Source organism: Poromitra crassiceps (genome assembly GCF_964638095.1).
Source record: "Poromitra crassiceps genome assembly, chromosome: 26".
NCBI classification, from domain to species: Eukaryota; Metazoa; Chordata; class Actinopteri; order Beryciformes; family Melamphaidae; genus Poromitra; species Poromitra crassiceps.
Genome location: NC_139640.1, coordinates 8,747,562 through 8,760,007, shown reverse-complemented (window position 1 = coordinate 8,760,007; position 12,446 = coordinate 8,747,562). Strand labels below are relative to the sequence as shown.

General features: G+C 44.1%; 1 protein-coding gene across 1 annotated transcript; it reads left to right on the top strand.

Moving 5' to 3' along the window:
• Positions 1-5,579: 5,579 nt before the first annotated feature.
• On the top strand, positions 5,580-12,130 carry LOC310798926 (P2Y purinoceptor 14-like; the record flags this gene model as incomplete). Its single annotated transcript, XM_083661483.1, has 4 exons — positions 5,580-5,706; positions 7,083-7,245; positions 10,505-10,761; positions 11,428-12,130. Exons 2-4 carry the CDS (start codon positions 7,096-7,098, stop codon positions 12,128-12,130), a joined length of 1,110 nt encoding a protein of 369 aa, XP_083517609.1. The 5' UTR covers positions 5,580-5,706; positions 7,083-7,095.
• Positions 12,131-12,446: the final 316 nt, after the last annotated feature.

Below are 12,446 nucleotides of genomic sequence, written 5' to 3'. Positions count from 1 at the left end.
ATCAATGCCCCCCACGTCTCCTATAAAAATATTGGAGCGACCGAACGTGTACAACCCATTCCACCGACCCACTAAGTGGCGACAGTGCTCTCCATTCTAGAGGAAGGCAAGCAAAAAGCAGTGTCAGGAAGCCATTCTCATGAAAATGGATTGGCGAAAACGCTTTCGCACTTGGGAGCTGGCGGTGGGGTTTTGCAAATTTGCATAATAGATTACGGGTGGAACACACGCAGCATAAATAAGACCAGAATCGCAAAAGCTTGATCAAAGCTCTCAGAACCCCAGGAAACGAGCGAGCCCATCCATCCAGACTTGCCCAGCGGCCGCCAGGCAGACAGGCAGACAGGCACAGCAGCAGCAAAGCAGTGAGCCTGGTGACGCGAGGTTACAGCAGCAGCAGCAACGAGCTTGTGACACGCCCGCTGCAGCCAAGAAGAACACACACGGAGGGAGGAGTTTGAAGGAAAGGGGTGTTTCCTGCTGTTATGGAGGAAATTACTGTTCAAAACTATTGTTTAGATGTCTGACGTCTTACTGATGCCAAAAATGAATGGTTAAAGTGACTGTTCTATCGAATTTCACAAAAAGCCGTTTATCTCAGAATAAATTTACAGACGCTGAAACCATGCTGTATTCAACTGCTAATGCTTACATAACTACTAACTCTACAAACTAACTCTTTTAGACAGAGAAAGCACACATTCTATTAGTTCTTTTGAGATATTGTGCGTTCACAAAATCCTAACAGAAACGAATCCTCGGCTCTTGAAAGATGAGCCAGAATCCTCAAAAAAACCCTCTGGCAGAAGCTAACTACAGTTTTGAAAAACGGCTGGCAGTGAATGTGTTAAATGCGTTTTGGGGGTGTTTACACCTGTACTTTAAAATGATAAAACACAATCTGATTGCAATCTGATCACAGAAAACACATGTTAGCGCCAGGTGTAAATGGCCTCTATGTTGTGAATTTCAATGAGCATGTGCTCCTTGGTGGATACAGGTAATTGAGTGGATGCTGTTACAAAATGCATTAACAGCAGCAGCAGTGCTTTACTGTACATAACATAACAGCATGTGTGACTCCAGTGGGAGTAAGACCTCTAATAATGGTGTTGATAGAGCCATGCGCTAACTTCTGTGCTACATAATGTATGGCCACAAAGAGAGGGGGGGGGGGGGAGAGAGGGGGGGGGAGGGGGAGGGAGAGAGAGAGGGGGAGAGAGGGGGGGGGGAGAGAGAGAGGGGGAGAGAGAGGGAAAGGGGAGAGAGAGGGAGAGAGAGGGAGAGAGAAGAGATAGGGAAGAGAGAGGGAGAGAGAGGGAGAGAAGAGAGAGGGAGAGAGAGAGAGGGAGAGAGAGAGACGGAGAGGGGAGAGAGAGGGAGAGAGAGAGACGGAGAGGGGAGAGAGAGGGAGAGAGAGAGGGGGGGGGAGAGAGACAGAGAGGGGAGAGAGAGAGGGAGAGATGGAGAGAGAGGGAAAGTGGAGAGAGAGAGGGAGAGAGAGAAGAGAGGGAGAGAGAGAGGGGGAGAGAGAGAGAGACGGAGAGGGGAGAGAGAGAGAGGGAGAGAGAGAGGGAGAGGGGAGAGAGGGAGAGAGAGAGAGAGAGAGAGTAGTATTTGGATATGTATGGAGGCACGTGTTCTCAGGGATAATGCATTAGTATTGATGGCACTGTGTTTAGGATATCACACGCACACGCACACTCTCACTCACACTCTCTCACACTCTCACACACACACACACACACACACACACACACACACACACACACACACACACACACACACACACACACACACACACACACACGAAGGGCCCAAGACTACAAAGAGGTAAACCCCGCAGGGAGTCCACCACCCCCCCCCCCCCCCAAAAAAACAACAACAACAACAACAACAACAACAACTGTGTTGCCACGGATACACGGCGCTTCAGACCTCCGTCTTCTTCTTCGTCTTCGTCATTTTCCAAGTCAGTCATTCCTACCTGCTGAGGAACATCTCAGCTACATACCACAACATGTCGTTTCCCGCATGCGAGCAAGTCTCAAAAGGTCTTTGAGAAAGATGAGTGGTGTGTGTGTGTGTGTGTGTGTGTGTGTGTGTGTGTGTGTGTGTGTGTGTGTGCGTGTGTGTGCGTGTGCGTGTGTGCGTGTGCGTGCGTGCGTGTGTGTGTGAGGAATGCAGTGAGGAAGCTTTACCTGGGGGCACACTTTACTTTCAGCGGAGACAAAATAACACTAACTGATCCTAAGCAAACAAATAGGCAATGCTGTTAACAGCTAACACACTGAGCTGGCAGCGTGGAATGTATCACGACACACACACACACACACACACACACACAGACACACAGACACACAGACACACACACACACACACACACACACAGACACACAGACACAGTTACGAGGGCCGTTCCACCACACCAGGTAACCAGGTAAGCCATACTAACTGGCCTAAGGTAATGGGGCTACTCGCTCATAGAAGTCGACTCATATATCAGCTCACACCTGGAAACTCCCCGCCTTCAGTAAAAATGTCATTCAGAGAATATTGGAAAAAGCGACACACATTGTTACTTTTCTGACAGCTATTAAGATGTCTGTTAGGCAGCGGTGGTACAAGTCTGTCTTGCTTTACTGCATCTTGTTGGTCCGTACTTGATGCACATAAATAATATATTCCTTAGCAAGATGCTTTTTCCATGCATGGGAGATCCTGTTCTTAATGCAAAAACAATAACAATAATTTAATAAATTTAATAAAAAGTAATAGACAAATATACGGTGTGGATTTGTTGGTGTCTCTTGCTTGTGAAAAGCACCTGCATCTGTGAGGCCATTTACACCTGCCACTAACATGCGTTTTCTGTGATCAGATTGCAATTGGATAGTGCTTGACCACATTAACCCAGAATACATTTACACCTGGTAGTCTCCAGTGTCCACATTGAGATCCGACTGCAATCGGATCAGGCAAGCTCCATAGTGTAGCGCAGCAGCAGGAACAGTGGTGACTGTTGTTATCACTCATATGTGGATTGAGAGGACACATTGCATTTATACTTGTGTTCAATGGGGTCGCAATGCGTCCCTGACCACCTCCGGAGGGGGTTTTGGCCGATCAGATCGCAATCCGTCCTCAATGTGTCTTGGGGGCGTTTACACCTGTACTTTCAAGTGGTCACTGGTCAAGCACTATCCGATTGCAATCTGATCACAGAAAACACATGTTAGTGCCAGGTGTAAATGGCCTCAATGTTAGCGTGTCTCTTTGTGAGAATGTGGAGTAAATACATTATATTTCTTTCTGTGCTATGTCATTTATTTTTTACCATTTGCCAATGTGTGATTTTAGTGGATTGCTATCTACCTCTGTGTTCTATTTTTACTGTTATGCGCATTGTATATGTTGTATCTTGCTAATAGTAAGTATAATTTTTTGTCATGTATCTTGATTGTTTAGACATTAGGATTTTCCTTTAATTGCTGTATTTGATATGTACTGTGTGCGCACAGGACTCTGTGTGCCCAGGGACTAGATGCAAATTAGCTTTTAGCTATCTCTGGTGCAATATATTTATTGTGTACTGTCCCTGCTTCAATAAACAATAAAGATAAAGATATCAGGGCGGTGAAAGAGTAGATTTGAGTTGATTGACACTAAAGTTGATTTCTCCATCATGTTGAGAGGGTTAAAATAAACGTCATCATTGTGTAATAACTTAGAAACTCATGTAGCAAAATCGCTGACTTTGAATGGCATCCCTGTGAGATCGATGTAATAATGTCAGTAATTTTCTGATATATCCATAAGCACGTGGATGCAGGGTTTTTCCTTTCTGTTGGTCAAGTTTGAAATGATTGTCTCTTTCATTGTGTCTGTTCAGCCATGGTGGCTGTCAACTCTGCAGTTCTTTATTCCAAACAAACTGATGCTGCCACTGCTGGGAACACAAAACACCTCACTCTCTTGTGCACCAGACTATTTCTGTTTTTGTTTCAAGCCATAGAACAAGTTATTATTACTACTGTAATTTGTTACTGTTGTGTCAGCTAGCCCTCCTTTCCCTGTTCTCTCCATATAGTCTCCCATACTCCTCTATACTCCCATACTCTTCCATACGCTCTCTCCTCCCCCACATTTCCCATTCTCTCCCCACCTCCTCCCTCCCCCTGCTCTCTTCTCCCCCCTCCCCTCCCCTCCCCCCCCTTCCCCTCTCCTGCTCTCTCCTCTTGCTCCTTCCCCACCTCCTATACCCTCCAACATTTCCCATTCCCTCCCCACCCCATCACTCTCTCACATTCCCCCTGCTCTCCTCCCTTCTCCTGCTCTCTCCTCTGCTCTATTCTATATTTTCTATATTTCTCTATCAATTGTTCAATGTGTTATCTTTATTCTGTAATTTGCTACTGTTGTGTCAACTAGAATTAGCTAGACATATTTTCTGTGAAGCCCTCTGAGACATGCTTGTGAATTAGGGCTTTATAAATAAACTTGACTTGACTTGACTTGACACCTTGAACTAGAACCACAGCCACCTCATATGACCCTTGTCTGTTTCTTACTGCAGCACAATAGCCAACCAACCAACCAACCAACTGCTCTTTGAAACATAAAACCATCCCGGACTCTGACCCGCTATAGTTTAGGTCGACTTCACAAACGCATGGCTTGGCAGTTATTTGTTCTGTGGCATAAAGTGCACGCACACGCACGCACCCACACACGTACGCACGCACACGCACACACACACACACACACACACACACACACACACACACACACACACACACACACACACACACACACACACACAAACAAACCACCAAGTCCTTAAAAAAGACACCGAAACCGGTCGTCCACATTTCTCAAGGTGTGAAGATCAAATATAAAAATAACAAACTCAAACAAAAACAAAAAACACTCAACACTCTGCTGCAGAGAGATGACTACATTTGATCAATGTGATTGCTTTCACTTAATTATCATAATATAACTATAATATAAACTAGATGTGCTTTGCATGCCCATTTCACTTAGTTTATTTTGCTTGCTCAATACCCTATGGGCGCACTTTTTTGCACCTCCTGATATCGCCGTGTTGGTATCATTCCCGGACCATCATTTTTCCCTAGTATGGACTGGGATGACCAAAGCCCTGAACTGATTTGATTGGTCGCCCTAACTGGTTCTTCCTGAAAACGTGCGTTAAGTAAAAAAGATCTGGTTAAGATTAAGGTTAGGATTTTCTTATCTAACCACGACCATAACCAAATTGCTGTGCTTGCCTGAACCTAATGTATAACCCTAATGTTTTATGAATAAATAAAAATGTGTGGTTTGACGGGGAACCCCAGTCCTCAGATAAAAAGTACCCATTAAGCCACAGGACAGAGAATACCCTGCCCTGGACTTTTTTCACACCCTAACCCTAATCTTAACCACATTACTTGCCACACGTTTTCAGGAAGAAGCAGTTGTGGTGACCAATCAAATGATTTCAGGGCGTGGTCATCCTTGCCCACACTACAATACCAACACGGTGATATCAGGACGTCCCACTTTTTTGAGGTGTGTGACCAAACTCATGCACTGAAGTTCTTCCTGACATATGTGAAGATTATATACAGTCAGTAATAACAGTCAGAAGGAAGTTGCAGAGCATTTAGAGAAGCTTTCTGCAGCTGACGGAAAAGACAGGTGAGTGCAGGTGACTGATGATCACTGATCCTACTGCTAACTGCTTTCAGTCTGATAATAATATGATGAGGATGATGATGATATTGAATATTTTATTATTTATTTATTTCTAGCATATCATCTATTGGCTCTACATGTATCTACCTTTTAAAGTAGGATTCCTCAAAATTTGACTGGTAAGTTTTCAAATGTTCAAGTGAGTTGATTGGACTCATAAACACTGATAGTGTGTTTATTATACTTGTACTTTATATACTTTATTACTTATTTAACAACGTTTCGGTCCTTAGACCATCAGGTGTTTCCCTGATTTTGGTCCTTAGACCTTCATCAGGTTTCAGGTAGCCTAGCTGACATGACAGACATGCTTCACAGCATCTAAGCTGGCAACAACATGTTCAACTAGAAAAGTGCACTCAGTAGAGTTCAGATCTCCACCCAGGCAGAAGCTCCCCTTGAGAACCTGCCTCCCACCCAAGCTGCACAGATTCAGCATGTCAAAATGGGTGCTGCTGCAGACCAGCTTCTTCTGGAATCAGGCAACCTCTGTCCAGAAAAAAGTATTCCGTATGTGGTGCTGGTATTGGGACACCTCGACCAATACTTGGGAATCTTACTGGACCCATCTTACAGATGCCAGTGACTGTGCCATCCTCCTCTGCTGCGGTTGCAAAAAGTCATGTAGTGGTTGCTTCAAATGATGTAAAGCCGGAGTCTGTTGCACATTGATATGTGGATGCGCGGGCTGCGGGGCTGTACCAACCCAGTGTCGGCAGATGCCGGTAGCAATGACGAGTGGACCCTATTTACAGTCCCTAAAGCGCTCAGACCTCTCTGGATTAACGTAGACAAGAAAGTAGCTGTACATTTTGTGAAAACAATGCATCATACACATTTAGATAAGAGACCCTTAAAGCCTGGGTGGGTTCTGTTGTACCTGCGATCTCTGTAAATTTAAGCTTAGCTAAATGTCGGCTATGAAGCTGCAGGATAGGAAACTGAACTGCTGCATTGAGGGGGGGAAACAGTCCATATAGCTTTAATTTTGTCATCTATTTATTCATCATATATTTAATTAGTCTTAGTCCTGTGTCAAATGTCCTTTTTAGTTTTTATCATATTTAGTCAACCTCACCCTGTTTTTAGTAGTCTGAGCATTTTAGTCTTGTCTTAGTCTTGGAAGAAAGAGGTAGTCGACAAGCATATTTCATCATAGTTTTTGTTAACAAAATTAAAAGTACTTTGGCGTATATATATGACTCCCTTCTTTGTTCCAACCTAGAGCTGGGTTGTATTGAAGCTATATTGAAGCTACAGTCCAGACGTTGAAGACCTGAAGGTGTTTAACTAACTTGAGCTTCCTTCACCTCTGTCAGATTACCCAGAAACATGAGCGGTCTGGTGGGAGAGAGCGTGGCTTCATCCTTCAACCAGTCATCAGGCGTCAATCAGTCGGATGGCAACGTTTCGCCGACCTGCGGTCCGGTCGACACCTCGGCTAACCTGTTCTTCATGCTGGTCTCCAGCCTGCAGTTCCTGGTGCGTTTCAATGCCTCCAATTCACATCAGCATCAGACTTGAGTCACTTCAGTCTCTGAGATCAGATAGCAGCTTTTTACTCCTCAAACTCAAAGCTCAGCTGTGAGTGTCACTATGAATGTTTGACAACTTGTCTAATCAGCATCAGCTAGCTGATCTGAAGTAACCAAGCAGATACAGATGTTGAAAATCAAACTGGAGCAGAACAAGTTAGCGATGCATCTGCTTGCTGTTGAAGAAGAGTCTGTTCTGAAGAGGAGTATGAAGGTTCATGATGTTCTGCCAGGGCTGCATCAAGTCAACTCTGCTTGAGTCCGAAGTCAGTCTCCAGTCTTGAGGCACACGTCTCAAGTCAGGTCCTCAATTCTAAATGTAGCATAGGTGTCAGCCTGTCAGGTAGACTGGGGACGCTGGGGACATGTCCCCACCACTTTTTCAAATGGCCAATTTTGTCCCCATCACTTTTTAAAAGCACAATTTGTAAAAAATGTTCTGGGAAAATAGCAACATATAACACAAAAGTAGGGTAAAGTGAGGTAAGGTCTGGAACTATACTTGTCAGCGGGGCATTTTGTTCAGGGAGGTTATTGCTGAGGGGACAAAACTTTGACCAAAACGTGATCTTGTCCATTTGAGTGATCTGTATCTGTGGCCTGATGACAGTAGTGTGAAGTATCATCATTTACTATTGTGAGTGCGAGGCTCACATACATCTCTGGGCTGACTAACATGTACCTGCTGTCAATGCTTCTGCTGCACAGGCGGAGGTGTGAGTTTCATGTCACACTTTGCACATAAACTGTACAAGCGGTAATTTATCTGAAATGTATCTATTCTCAATGTTGACGTTAGAGCCAAGTGTTGACTCACTTTAGGCTGACAACTCCCACTCCCACAATGTTGTTTGACCTTGATATGTTGAACATGCTTTTTGTTTTTGTTTTTATCTGAGCCCTTCTGTAATAGTGTGATAATACATTAAGTAAGTAAGTAATAATAAGGTAATACCATGTCATTACTAAAGTACTGTAATAACCAGGCAATAGCTTCGTATTAACAATCGCGGGTCGTTATCGGGGCTGGCAGATTGCTAGCTGTGAAGTGTTTCCAGGTAATCCCATCTCTATGTCTCTAGATGTTTGGTTTAATCTAATATTACCATGAAATTAAATTTCCACATTATTACCATTTGTTTCTGGCCCTGTTAGTCTATTACATACATTTCAGTCTAATTACCCAAATATACCCATTGTTAATACCAAGCTATCACTGTACCTTGGTAATTACCTGGTATTATACCATGGTCTGGGTGAATACTCGATTCTGATTGGCTGCAAGGTGTCCATTAAAAAGTGATATTGTACAGTGATAATGGACACCTAGCTAAATGGTCTGTTCACCGTTCATATCAATGCGTCATAGTTTCATCAGTGTGGTATCAAGAGAGCTGTTTGAGCTCTATACCCCCGTTAACGGTTAATATGACAATTTTCTAAGTTGAGAAAAAAATTGACTCGGTCAAAGTAAGTATTTAAATCACCCCTGTGTGCTCAGTTTATCAAAAATAACTCTTATTTACAATTTTGATTTTCGTTTCGGAGATTTCCCTCCCCTGACAGAAGCCGGCTCTGAGCCATTATGAGCCACTCTCCGGACAGAGAAAATGGGCGTGAACAGCCGAGGAAAGAGAGAGAGAGAGAGAGAGAGAGAGAGAGAGAGAGAGAGAGAGAGAGAGAGAGAGAGAGAGAGAGAGAGAGAGAGGAGCAGGGAAGCTTGCACTGTGTGTGTCAACAGCGCTGTGCTGTCCTCCTTTCTCTCTCTCTCCTCTCGCCTCTTCATACGCACATTTTCTCTGTCCCACAGTAAACCCTGGAGAATAATACTCATGTATAGAGTCGTTTCCATGTTGCCAAACACTATTGACAGTTTGAGCCTTCCCGCAGATGGCAAAACAAGCAGTTTTTTTTGGACTCCAACATACTGAAAGCAGATAGTTTTCACTCTGCTCCTGCCTCGCGCCATTTACGTCTTATAAGACCCGCAGACGTTAACGCAATTCCCTGGAATGCGAGTTTAAACGACCCAGTTACATGGCGTTGCATTCTTAGACATTGCCGTTTTATTTTGTATGTTGTTACATAGGCTACAATTGGCCAAATTATTAGTTAGCTTGATTCTAGAATTGTGCCAGGTGTAGAAACTAAGCAGCCATTTTATCCCATGATAGACTAATCTCGAGGGGACTATTTTGTCTCGCCGGTTCTCAACTCATATTCAAGGTTATGAAAACTAGATTTTGATTGCAAAATGCATGGAAATATAAATGAATGGTCTTGTTTTGTTTCTTTGGCAAGTGACCATGGTATAAGCGGGTTAATGCACTTCGAGGTGTCCATTATCACTTTTTAAGGGACTTCGCGGAGGCAAACCATCCTCGGCTTCGCCTCGGACGGTTCACGCCTCCACGTCGTCCCTTAAAAAGTGATAATGGACACCTCGTCGTGCATTAACCCTTACTTACCTAAGTATTTATTTTTTATTATCACACTATTACCCCAACACTATTACCAGTCTGCCCCTGGTGGCTCTGTCTAGCATCAGCAGGGGAACTCTACTATAAGCTATCATATTACTATATATACTGTAGGCTATACATGTTACTGTAGGCTATACATATTACTATATATACTGTAGGCTATACATGTTACTGTAGGCTATACATATTACTATATATACTGTAGGCTATACATGTTACTGTAGGCTATACATATTACTATATATACTGTAGGCTATACATGTTACTGTAGGCTATACATATTACTATATATACTGTAGGCTATACATGTTACTGTAGGCTATACATATTACTATATATACTGTAGGCTATACATGTTACTGTAGGCTATACATATTATACTGTAGGCTATACATGTTACTGTAGGCTATACATATTATACTGTAGGCTATACATGTCACGGATGTAATGACATTCAAACCTCAGCTGGAGTTTGGTTGTCCACAGAAACGCTGTTGATCGCAGCAGCGATTTCATTTTCTTTCCATACTGCATTATTCTGACTTCCTTTAATGATACTTTTCAGACTGCTAAATATTACTAATTGGTTCAATATAACTTGAGACGTTAAAGTTTCTATTTCGAGGTCAGAGAAGTCTCTCTTTTCTCTTGGTGGGACGATAAAGACTTGAACTTGGTGAATAAAGGCGACTGACTGTAAGTTTGTCCTTGCTGCCTCTCCAGGTGGGTCTGGTCCTAAATGGCTTCACCCTGAAGGTTTACTTCTGCCGGCCCTGGCAGCAGGCATCTAGCAGCATGACCATCTACCTGAAGAACATGGCGGTCGCTGACCTCCTGCTCAGCCTCTCCCTCCCCTTTCGTATCGCCTACTATGCCAGTTCCTTCCGGGCCTGGTGGCTCTACTGCCACTTTGGCGCGTCGTTCTTCTACCTCAACATGTACGCCAGCATCCTGTTCATGGGATACATCGCCGCTAACAGGTAGGATCAGATGCATCAGACCATCCTGTAACTGGCCGGTCTCAGACTAGAAAGACCACAGAGCACACTTTAATTCAACTTTGTTGAATTAAAAAATACAATGCTGCTGCTGGTGCCTGACTTTTCCTAAAAGTGTCTGTATTGTCATTTAAAATAGTTTTTATATTAATTACACAAAAGCCAAATAAAATATATTTTTTACCTAGAAAGACTATAGGCGGTGATTTTGACCTCACTGAATTCCCCAGGGTTCTATACCTATTTCTTCATCTATATTTTCACATTTTGTTGTTGTTTTGTCTTTTTAAAATATATCTTAACAATAAATGCATTAATCTCTCAATTGGGTATTTATCATGAGAGATTATAGTTTGGAATCTAGTGGTCAAAATGATCACTTACGGTCGTAATAGTAGTTATGGAATTCTGGTCCTTCTATTGTAGGAATACTACTTAATCTAAGAATTCATACAGTTGAGTATATTATTCCTTTGGATTAAAGTGGTGTCGGATTTGTCAGATTTGACCACTGAAGTTATCTGCTGACTAATTTAACGCACACCTGCCTCTCCTCTTCTGTTCTGTTCTCCTCATTCCTCCTCTCTCCTCTCTTCTTCCCCTTCTTTCCTCTCTTCCTCTCCTCTCTTCCTCCTCTCCTCTCTCCAGGTATCTGAAGATTGTCCATCCTTTAGCAAATCACATGCTGCAGCAGGTGCGGGCTGCCTACATCATCTCCACGGGAACCTGGGTGTCCCTCTTGGCCATGACGGGCATCTACGTCACCATGTCGCTCCTCACCGAGCGACCTCTGACCTCTATCTCCGACACTTGGAGCTGCAAGGCCCTGCGCAGCGTCGAGGTCAACCTGCTCTACAAGATTCTCCACAGCATCTGCGCCACCATCTTCTTATCTGTGCTCGTCTCCCTGGTCTTCTTCTACGCCAGCACCTCCCGCAGGCTGGCGCTGGTGCAGCAGAAGCAGCCGGGGCGAGCGTCATCCTCAGGCTCCAAGAAGCTCATCAAGTCTCGCAGGAACATGCTGGTGCTGGTCATCGTCTTCTGCATCTGTTTCGTCCCGTACCACCTGGTGCGTCTTCCCTACACCTTCCTGGGGGATCAGTGTGCATGGCGCCAGGTCTTCTTCTACCTAAACCAGCTGACCTACATGGTGGCGGCTCTCAATGTCTGCCTGGACCCACTCATCTACTTCATCTTCTGTAAGGAGTACCGAGCCCAGCTGAACCTGCGGAGGGTGTTCAGCACCAGGCAGGCCCGCACCCAGGCCGCCAGGCAGGCACCCAGGCAGGGCGCCACTCAGGCACCCAGTGAGGAGATGAGGACCAGCGAGGGCCATCTGATCGACCAGTGAGACTAGTGTTCTCTGGTCTGTAATAATTAAATACTGTTGTCTGTTGACAATCAGACTTTCTCAGTTGTTATTGCCATTTTTTGTGGCTTTTGAAGCTTAAAGTGTGAGTGAGTGAGTCTATGTATGCATGCATGTGTGTGTGTGTGTCTGTGTGTGTGTGTGTGTGTGTGTGTGTGTGTGTGTGTGTGTGTGTGTGTGTGTGTGTGTGTGTGTGTGTGTGTGTGTGTGTTTGTTCAATTAAGATTTTTCTATTGATGTTGTCTTGTTTGTTGTTTAGTTAGTTACAAAGAGCCAATCTCTCTGCATCTCTTGAACC